Below are 11,850 nucleotides of genomic sequence, written 5' to 3' on the forward strand. Positions count from 1 at the left end.
GCATACACTGTTTGCGAAAGCATTGCCCAGCAATTTTCAATAATATTCAGGTCGGGTGAGCACGTCGGCCATCGAAGAGTGGAAATATTTTCGTTTAAAAAATATTCCTTAATAATTTTAGCAATGTGTACTGCAGCATTGTCTTGTTGGAATATATATGGCCTTTTCGCAATGCGTTCTCCATATGTATAAATTTGATTTTTTATTAATTCGAGATATCGGACGCTATTCATCGTTCCTTGAATAAACTTGATTTCCGTTTTTCCTTTATATCCGACACCAGCCCAGACCATTACTCCACCTCCACGCATTTGACGTCGAATTTTTGTTATTGGTTTCTTACGAATATCATGATAATAATATTTACATCCGTCTGGTCCATCACGGTTAAACCTCTTTTCATCCGTAAAAATTACTCTTCTCCAAGTCTCTCTCCAAAGCTCATGTTCTCTTGCAAATAACAAACATGCCTCTTTATGTTTGGCGTTTAACGATGGTTTCGCTATTATTCTAGACCGGTTTATAATGTTACTACTCTGAAGTACATGACGAATATTTTGTATATTTGTTTCGACTCCAGCTTTCTTAACGATCTCCCTCGCAGTACCACAAGAATTGGAAGCAGCACGTATAATTGCTCGTGTATCGCGTTCAGATAATGCTGCAGGTCTTCCTGTACTTCTCTTCTTCCCGTATACACATGTATCTTTCAACAAATTATACAGTGGGTGTAGAAAGTATTCGTACACCAATAAATTTGACACAAAAGTTCGTAAAACTGTTGTTTACTAATTATTTTTTTATAAACAATGAGTATTAACATATTCTAGGATATCTATAGAATAGATGCAGTGCAGAAGAAAATGATTTACTTGTATAACTTACAAAATTAACAAGAAAAAACACAAAATCGACAGAAATACACAAGCGTATTGTCAGACTTTCATTTTAAGAGAAACAATGCCAACAACAAATCTAAATATTTAACGATCAGCACCCGTAAAGTTCATTTCCCAATTTATCTTCACTTTCGTTTCCTTTTGCTAGAACATTGTTCGTTGCGAATTCTTGGCATATAATTGCCACATCTCGGGAAGTTCTTCGGCTTCGGCGGCAAATCTGATTCGTCTCCCACTCTATAAATCATTTCCATACCATTCAGCTGATGGTATGTTATGTGGCAATGAAACAACCAGAAACCTTGAAAAAAGGAAAACATTCATTAATTTCGATCTTCTGAATGAATAATTTATGGACAAGCGAATTGGAAAGTTGAGGAAAATTTTCGCACAGCCTTCGATAAAAATGTTAAGTGGACGGTCATTATATTTTGCAACTTTTTACTTGGCGCCTGTTAATTGCAATCGACGTAAACAACTTTTAATTTGCATAAAAAGCTGCAATTTAGTGATTAGCTATCGTATAGAAGCTATACCATTAATGCGTACCTGGGTTGCTTGCATGGAATCTAATTAAGACAAATCCATTATTCGGTACGCCGATAGTATCCTTGCCAGGAGGTGAATCGAAGTTTCTTTCTATCTGGTTCTTATTGTCTAATTGCTTTACATAATCGGCTGTTATACCATTCGAGCCGTTAAATGGGCCCAAAGGCTGATCCATAGCTACAACATTATACGCATATCCGTGCAGATGAAACGGATGATGTAACCCTGGCACCTGAACTGCAATGATACAAAGACGTAAGATCCGAATTTATGATTTCGGCTACATAGTTTAAGGGGTTATTCTGGTTTTCCATTTCCAAAAGATTGATTTGTTTCCCATTTTCTTTAAGTATAAGTGTTGTAAAATATGCGTGGAAAAGAAAAAACGGTCTCGAAAACCAGAATACAGTAGAACCTCGATCATTGCATGAAACGGGACCAAATATGCGTCCAAAGATCAACGTTTCGCAATGAAAAAAGTATTATATAGTTCCCACTCTGTATTTCCCCACTCCGGGACATTATCTGGTCACCACGAGTTCCAGAACTACTAACAATTCGTGGTGGGGATCGCTGGTATGCAACGAGCGAGGTTCTATTGTACCCTCTTAAGGGGGTACACAACTATGTAAGTTTAAAATCATTGGTAAAATTAAAAATTTTTGCAGTAATTATCAAATAAAATAAAAATATCTTTTTAGGGGGTATGTAGTAACACCTTGACTTTTTTTGAAAGTAAAGTTAAAGCGTTGCCTAAAAAGATATTATCATTTTATTTAACAATTACTGACAAAAATGTTCTATTCACCAATAACTAATCTTACATGGTTGTGCCCTCCCCCCCCTCCCCCAAGCGCTCAACATAATGATTCCTGTTTTAATTACATGTATCGACGATTGCAATCTCGACGACAGAGTGCAACGGAATCTCGATCACATGTGTGCACGAACAGTAGGTCGAGTTGCAGTGTTTTGGTAAATTGTCAGAATTGCAGAATTGATCGACAGGAAGATCATCCAACTGAGACAGCGGCGGCGACGGCGGAGTTTCGTAGTTTATGTTGTTGATCGTTTCGGCCACGAAACTACCACTCAGGGGAACTGTATATGCAAATTAAGAAGAATATCGTGCAGATTAGGAACACAATGAGAAACAGGATCGGTGATGCAAGCGGTCAAGTCTTCATCTTACCTAGAAAGCTTTGGTACCTGTTGGGTTCGAAAAGTGTTACGGGATTCAAATTCTGCAAGCCTATCGAGACAAATATCTTCGTGTCTGGTTCGTCCGTTAAAATATCCGATTCCACTTGTCTTGCATTCCTCAAATTACTAATGCAAATCGCGTCCGGTCGTGTCCCAGAACAATTTCCATCCAACGGATTGAGAACCTACGATTTTGAACGCAGTCCTTTCTGATGTGAACCATTCGACTAGTCGGGACACTACAAAGAATGTAGCACCTCTACTAGAACCAGTGTCGCCAGATCAGGGGAACTGACTCAAATTGAGGGGAATACAGGGGTTACCTTCTCTCAGCAAGTATCGGATTTGTCACGTGAAATTATGGCACATGCACGACAGAGACAAAACGCGTAATGTTACGGAGAAAAGTCTTAATCTGGCGACAACAGCCTAGAACAGTCGCTCAACAGACCCGACAATAGGACAGTTACAGAGACACTATTACTACTGTATACTTACAACATTCTGTGGAAGCACCTCGTCGTATTTAGGCTCAGGCGTACTTAACGTCGCGGATGCATTTACATATTGCAAGACAGCCAATGCTTGCAGTTTGATGTCTGCACAATCTATTAGACCTCGAAGTCGTATCCAATAAGCACCGGGCGTTTGATTCGCGTTTAGGACAAAGTCGTATCGTTCTCCTATATAATTTAAATAATACGCATTTATTAGAAATAGTTTTTAAAAATTAGATTGTATCCAGTTCTTGCACATTTTCCAAAAACACATTGACCTATATAGTGTTACACGTTATTTCAAACATAAAACGTCGGACCTGCATTTCAGTATTTAACACATCTTGCGCGGGAAGCGACTAAAGTCGTTTTGTGCGGATTATTGATGGATTATTGTTATCGATGGGTTTTTGTGATGTTTTTACAATAAAATCGGATAGACATGCGTTGCAAAAATACAAAACGTGCGTTGCAAGAATGAATGCAACACGGTAAGACTTTAGCGGCAAAGTGCCCGCGCAAGATGTGTTAATAACACTTTATGAAATAAAACCGAACAGCAGAAAATAATCGTACTCAAAAGAGAAATGATTTGGTATACGTCAAGATTCCACATCGAGAGTGCCACGCCGTACAAGTCTGTTTTGTTAATCATCACTAACATGAAACAGTTTTAATACATCCACAAACAAGAAAAACCGACAGTAATAAAAGCATTCACGCGCATCGCTAATAGAAGGTGAAAGATGGAAGTCAAAGGCGTTGATCTTGGAAAATGATCGATGAATTATTAACGTTAGCTGTTTATAGATCTACCGCAGATAGAGTGGTTCACTCTTGATAAGGGTCGTTTTATGACCCTTTTTATGAGCGTCTAAGCGCTAAATACAAAAACAGGATAACCAAATGTCTGTCAATAAACAGCCTGGTTACCTTGTTTTTGTATCTAGCGCTTACACACTCACCGGACCGAGACCGGGATATATAAAACGACCCCAATACGGTCCCAGAGAATCTGTAGACACGTAGCGTGTTAGATGCGAGAGGAACACGACATACAGAACAGAAAGCTTCTTTGCAAACAGATTTTTGGAAACCAGTTGCAAGAAGTGGGGACAGCAATATACGCTGAAGTGGACTGCAAATTTTTATTCGCACCATACCGGCAGAGGAAATAATCGAATCCACTACGACGGGTCTTGTAGGCTGACCGTCAGTCGCAATGACCGTGAGATTATGACCTTGGATTGAAAATTCTGCGGCACAAGTTGTACAGAAAGCGTTCACCAAACGGAAACGGTAGCGCCGGTTAGGATCAACTGTGATCACCTCCAATGAAGTGCTTGTCGTAGCGTTGTTATTCGGATTCTGCAAAACAGATTCCATGATAATATAGTTCTTATCTATTCAATACATTCGCTTCTGCTATTTATCTCCGCAATGTAGTCACATATTCATAAACGTAACGTATCTTCATTGTGGATTGTTTGCAGACATAATAAATGTTTTTTAGCTACAGTATCTACTCCATATATGTATATCCAAAACACGGGTCTGGCCAGGGACATATATCGGTTGACACTATTCTTTGATACACTGCCGAACGTAGAAAAGGGAAGCGAAGCTCGAGTGGCCTCTATCTATATATCGATATATCGATATATCTGTATATCGGTATGAGATCATTGGAATCATATGTTTGGTATAATTTTCATTAGAACAATGCCACGAATATCTTTGCGAAAGTTCCACAAAAAAATAATGAAAAATAAAGAAGTTTTGTTATTGGATTAGTAGTGACTGAGGCCACTCGAGCTTTGGGGCCTCTTACGGGGTATACCTCGCGGCAGTGGGGATAGTTCTGGGCTTTTATCGGCTAGACATAGGTACATATATCGAGTAAAGACTGTGTACACCGTAATTAGTAGACTGCGGATCTTTGTACAAAAGAAAAACTATATTGTGGGACACGCGAACCAAACTTATTTTTTTCTTTAACCCTACAATCGAGCCCTAAACTTGATTTACATATATTCCTTTATAGTAATGATAAGATTGAATTTATTCAGGTTTCGTATCGTTTTAACGATAATACGTACTTAAAGAATAAGGAATAATCATAAAAGAAACCATGATGAGTCATTTTGACCCATCCGGATTTTTCTACTGTTTGTAATTTCCATTTTTCCCACAATTGCATACAATCTGCAGTCCAGTAATTTACCATTAGTCATTAACACTTTATCAGATTTGGATACACCCCAAATATACGTGAAACTAAACTATTAGCTAGAAACAATTATAATTAGAGTGATCTGGTTGAAAGGACTAAACTTACAGTATACCTTCCCTTCCCGTTGATTAAAATTGAATCAGCATGTTGGCCAACTGTACCATTTAGTCGGCCAGGATATCGTGCCGTAGCTTCTTCAGTCATCCAATCATTTACTACAATGACGTGATTCGCTAAATCGAAATTGTACAGATTCGCATTCGGCTCATTTTTAGCTGGCTCGCGCACAATTAAAGAGCCAAAAACACCGTCCATCTTGTGGAGTCCTGTGTGTGCGTGCCAGAAATGAGTACCAGGATCATGAGCGTAAAATTGGTACCTGTTAGTGAAGCAACTTTTACTCTGACAAACAATGAAAATTTCAACAACCCTCTGAATTTATAAATTATCCAAGCTTTAAGCAATTTAATTGCGAAAGATTGGTGCAGGCTAACTTCCATTTTAATAATGTTAAAGTAAGTTTTCTAATCTGTATCTGTCTGACTCGTCAGAGAAAAACGACGCAACGGAACGTGCTTCGAATAAATTGTTCATTTGAAATACTTGAAATAAATTACTTCTAATTGAATCGTGTCATCATATTTACCTGAACGTAGAGCTGGAAGGTATCGGGCACTGCGTTACATAAGGGACACCATCGTAATATTGCGACCCATGTTGTAACATACCATGCCAATGAATCGTCACTGCACTTTCACTCACATGATTTATAACGTCGACCACGATGTAATCCCCTAAACAAACTTGTATACTTGGTCCTGGCATCATTCTGTTCACTGTCAGCGCCGCTCGTTCCGTGCCGTCACCGATTACACATTGACAGTTCGGGCAAATGGTATTGGTAATGTTCGGTGTACAAAGCTGACATGCCCTAAGTGAAAATCATTGCACAGAACTGTACCTTTACCTATAGTCGAGGACCGTTACGCCGATAAATCTAGTGGCAGCTATAAATTTAACAAATTGTTCGCTTACTGTCCGCTGGTAGAGTAACGTTCGATCATGAATTTGTAATAGCAGGTCCTTGGTTTTTGCCCAGGGCGGCATGTTCGGGCACACTCCAAAGCACTTGACAGATGCGAATCTTCGAGTAATTCATCATTCAAACAACTTGTTTTATTTAGCTTGGGCATGCCACTTTGCCCAGCTATGTAACCAGCTCTAATAATCTCGCATTGCTTTTTTCCATTCTTAGCGGTAACTGTAATAAAGGATTATTGTTAGACAGCTTCCTGAAGGCACTTTACCGCTACGACTATTTTAGGAACTTTAACTTCCACTTAATTACACCGTATTAAATAACTTTTGCAAAAATCTACACGTTATCGACCGTTTCGTTTATTCCATTCCCGTTTATATTAAACTCACTCGTTCATGTAATCCTTGCAATGTAATGAAATAATCGAATAGTGATCACTTGGAAAATGGACATTGATTAGAACAATATAACTGATATTAAAGGAAAAGACCGAGAAATTTTTAGTCTCGACAGAACTGATTAATGAATTGAAAAAAATCGATTTTTTTATTAATAAAAAAATTAAAAGGACATTTTTTTTATTAATTTTCTGAATCCTACAATTATTTGGAAAATGTGGCAGAACAACCAACGGAACAATAGCGATAGTTTTTTGAAAGACGAGTTTTTTTTATACCGGAAATAATGAAGCATGAAAATAGAACCCAAAAGATCTGCATGCTGACTACAATTTCAACAGACAGAATCTTAACATTGCTCTGATATATATAGCAGGAGTGTTTTCGAACATTTTCTTCCGTAAATCAGCAAATCTCGTTCTGTATGTGTTATCGGTAACGTAAATCACACGGCCGATGTAAACTTTTGGTTGTGTCGTCTACGTCTTCCGCCAAACATTAGATTGTCGCGATAGGATTCCAAATTTTTCCCACTATTTAATATATACGATAAATGTTGTTCTTTGCCAAATATTGAGATATATTTTTATTAAATTGATTATTTAAACCGACATTAATTTTTACAAGATGATTCATTGTATTATAGTATTTATTATGAAAGTGAAAGATCAGTGATAATAGTATATATTTTTTTTTAATTTCAGAAGAAACAGGAGCGCAAATATTTTCACGTGTGCGTATTCAGATTGTAGGAAACAAGTTTATAAGCGGGTGTTACAAAAATTTATGGCATCGAAATGAATATTTGATCATTAAACAAGATTTACACGTTTCACGTGCCTGCCGGCTACGCAATTATCATAGCATATGGATTATTATAATTGTCTACCTGTGAGATCGAAAATTTCGAATAAGGAAATGTAAGACAAAGCCGGGTGGTGTATGCTGGGTGTCTCTCTTTCAAAGAATTACAACATTTTTGGGACACCCTGTATATTTTCCACTTAGATTTGAGTGGGAATAAATCAATCCTTTGTTTCCTTAAGCATTAAACAAAAATCACAAATAGGTCTCATCGCCATCTTCTACATCTGTGCAAGTCCCGTAAACCCATAGGTAGCTCGTTTTGCCTTAAAATCAAATTTCTGGTTTATGCTCTGAATAAGGTACATTCACTAAACATCAAATATTTACGTTTCAGCTTGCGATAACAAATTAGCTGAAACGCCAAAGTAAAGAACAGAATTCGATTTTGTACTGAACACAATAAATTCTTTAAACTCAACTGGTAGGAAAAAATCAATTCACTAATATAACACGGAAGCTTTTCAACTAAACAGTTTTGAACTAGATACTTTGTTCTATGATTGATCTCATACCATAATATCATATATCCATAACGCCATACGTTGGTTGCACATCATAATTCTTATTGCAGTTAGTAGTTATTCCACAAGTAATTATTTTATTTTCCTCTATCGTGATGCATGAGATATACTGTATAATAAGAAAACCCTAATATTATTAAGTGATTTTAAGTTCTATATTCGCGTACAATAGTTTGTACCGTCTACATTGACGTCAATCATTTATTACTAATCTCAAGAGATATAACAAAGTCTGACATTCATTTTACAATGTTTATCGTAGTTTCGCATTTGTACTACACGTTCTTGAGTTATACGTTCTTGTTATCGAGTTGTTTGCAGACGAAAGATAAGTAATTTGTCAGGTGTGCGGGCTTCCTAAAATGATTGGCCAATCTTTCATAGCCTCAATGGTGTTTGTACACTTATTTATAGTGCAATACATTAACAAGATTTGAATGAACATTTTAAGGACAATGTGGAAATAAGATTTAGAAACAGAGATACATACACCACCCACGCATTATAATTGTAGAACATTACAGAATTTATTCATCTATGTGTTTAACGCTTTCAGGAACCAGGTGTGGGGTATAGGTGAAAGAAAGTTTAGGGATAATTTTAAGTTAAGAATGTACCTGTACGTTGCAATTGGTTTTAGGTGTCTTTTTGTAATGGACTGGAGATATGGGGACGTCAAGAAATAGAAGTGGTGGAAAAGGTAAACCAGACATTAAAGTGGATATTGGGATTAAGGGGGCCGGCAGGCATTTGGCCTTGACTGTCACGCTATGTTACGCTGTGCCTTTTTTTCTAGACATTTTACGTCTTGAATAAATAAGTAATCAATTATACACAGATTAAGTACAAAGCCTTTTTTTCGATACGAACACTAAATCTCTCGAAATTAAGAAAATCTCTCTGCAATATACGTACAGTGACTCCCATAAATATTCGGACACTAGGTATAACTAACTTTATGATTTAATAATTCGTTTGTTGATAAATCAATCGCCCTGGAAATTGTTTCTAGCAATGAAACATTTATTAAGGATGATAAACATATATACTTTATTTGAAAAATATACATACGTTTCATAATATATATTATTAAACGAAATAATGGACCATTTGTGGCTCACAAAAATATTCGGACACGTATTATATTTCTCTGGTAATCGCCTTCTGGGGACGCGATATCCCAAGAACGGGAAAACGTTTGTTTATAAACAGAATCTCGTGGACCATTAGATGTCCATGCCAGCCCACTACTGTCAGTAGTAAACGTGAATTCGTTCAAAATGGGTCGCAAAGGAAAGAATACGAGTTTCGATGTGCGACAGCTTGTAATTTTTCATCGAGAAAAAGGAATAACCTATCGCGAAATTAGTGCAATGTTTCGCATAAATAAGAGTACTGCTGCAGATATCTGTCGACGATTTTATATTGAGAATCGCATTGATTCTATTCCGCAAACTGGAATACCAAGTCTCTTATGTACGAGGGAGAAAAGCAAAATTATTCGGAAAGTGAAAAAAAATCCGCGCTTAAGTGCTCCAAAACTAGTTAGTGAGCTATTAGGAGAAAGCTCAAAAATTTTTCAGCCGAAACAGTTCGGAGAGTGCCGAGGCAAGCTGGTTACAATGGAAGAGTAGCTAGAAAGAAACCATTTATCAACGAAAAGAATAGGAATAAACGAAAAACCTTTGCAAGAGAGCTAATTTCTAAGGATGAGACATGGTGGAAGGATGTCATATTTGCTGATGAAAGCAAATTCAATCTGTACAATTCCGACGGAAGAACTATGGTGTGGCCGAAAGCGAATAAAGAGTTTAATTTTGGAAATACAAGAGGTACAGTGAAACACGGCGGAGGCAGCGTAATGGTCTGGGGTTGCATTTCGTCATATGGAGTCGGTAACCTAGTGTTTATTGGCGGTATCATGGACAAAAATCATTATTTAAATATACTCAAAAATAATTTAATTCAAAGTGCTGAAAAAATGGGGCTTAATAATACTTCTAAGTTTTACCAAGACAACGACCCCAAGCACAAGTCACGTATTGTGCAAGAATTTTGATTATACCGCTGCCCCAAAATTCTTCATTCGCCGCCCCAATCACCCGACCTTAATCCTATCGAGAATTTATGGGATGAATTGGATAGAAAAATTCGAAAAACCCCAATTACGTCGATAGCTGAATTAAAACAAAGACTTGCAACTGAGTGGTCGAATATAACTGTTGAATATTTTTAAAAAATTACAAACAATATGCCAAACAGGTTAAGACATGTTCTTAAACAAAATGGTTATGCCACGAAGTATTAAACAAATTTTGTAATGCTAAATTACATTATCTAAATTGAAAAATTAATATTGTCCGAATATTTTTGTGAACCAAAAATGGTACATTATTTCTTTTACTAATTTTTATTATGGAATTTATGTATATTTTTCAAATAAATTATTTATGTTTATCAACATTAATAGATCTTTTATTGCTAGAAACAATCCGCGGGACGTTTGCTTTATTAACAAAGGAATTATCAAGTCGTAAAGTTAGTTATAGCTAGTGTCCGAATATTTTTGTGAGTCACTGTATATGAACTTGCAAGGGTAAAAATCTTGACAAATTGACGCTTCAATATTGCAATGAGCAGTTTAAAATTGGTCACTTGTGTTTCCTAAAAGTCCAATCTACGTCTGTACAGAGCCCAAATTGCGAATTTCTACCTCATCGTGGAGTAATTTGTAATATTCGGCAGAAAAATCGCTTTCTGAAGCAAGTATGACGTCACAAGATGGCTGCCGCAGAGAGATTCTCTTAATTTCGAGAGAAATAAGAAAAGTATAATGTTTTTTCATTTAAGATTTCGTTTTCGAGAAAAATCAGTTTATAGGTCCGTTGGATTCGCGTGCTTTAGTTTTTGCAGGAAGTAAAACTGGTTGGTCATGAACAGATGCGCCAGCCGAGTTGGCCATGCCACATTAAGAATAGCCTTTCTTTTATACTGATTGTTTAGTATCTCGTGCAGTCAAATTGACCGGCCGCGGTAGGTAGGACAGGATACAAATATTTCTTGGAAAAAAAAAAAATAAAACGAGAAATAAATACCGAAAAATACATTGTATAAATGCTTTTGTTTACATGCGTAAAAATAAATAGCGATGTGATCATGATGTATGTACGAAATTGTACGCAGAAGTTTGAAAAGGTCAATTTGACCGGCCGTGGTAGGTTTAGTGTTAAATATCTCTCTATTATATAAGAAAGTTCTGCCACACAAGAACAGGGGGTGGAGCCCTAATATGCATATAAAAAGTTTTACGGTGAAACCTTGATCCAAGCGCAACTAGGCTACGCGATCTGAGTCAGTTCGCCTATCCCCTCCACTAGCAGTGTAAGTGTAAACATGCCGCTTAAAGCCCAATTTATTGACAAATATTCTCCAATGTATTTTAGATGGAACTCTTTATACTGACCGTACCGACACCGCACAGACACGTATCGGCACCGGCCTGACCGCCCAACATTCTCGCAAAGCATATTCTGTCGGCGCCATGTCCCATCCGGTACGTGTCGGTGTGGATAGTATGAACGCGTTCCGGCACCGTACAGTACAGACATATTTAGCAATAAATGTACCGAGATTATTGTATATCT

General features: G+C 37.1%; 1 protein-coding gene across 1 annotated transcript; it reads right to left on the minus strand.

Moving 5' to 3' along the window:
• Positions 1–720: 720 nt before the first annotated feature.
• LOC143352472 (uncharacterized) lies at positions 721–7,157 on the minus strand. Its single transcript, XM_076784986.1, has 10 exons — positions 7,097–7,157; positions 6,417–6,642; positions 6,028–6,312; positions 5,487–5,760; positions 4,312–4,516; positions 3,150–3,334; positions 2,641–2,836; positions 2,334–2,549; positions 1,449–1,685; positions 721–1,200 (listed from the first exon to the last, which is right to left on the minus strand). Exons 1-10 carry the CDS (start codon positions 7,137–7,139, stop codon positions 1,025–1,027), a joined length of 2,043 nt encoding a protein of 680 aa, XP_076641101.1. The 5' UTR covers positions 7,140–7,157; the 3' UTR covers positions 721–1,024.
• Positions 7,158–11,850: the final 4,693 nt, after the last annotated feature.

The sequence above is a fragment of the Halictus rubicundus genome, chromosome 3, assembly GCF_050948215.1.
Source record: "Halictus rubicundus isolate RS-2024b chromosome 3, iyHalRubi1_principal, whole genome shotgun sequence".
In the NCBI taxonomy this organism is placed as follows: domain Eukaryota; kingdom Metazoa; phylum Arthropoda; class Insecta; order Hymenoptera; family Halictidae; genus Halictus; species Halictus rubicundus.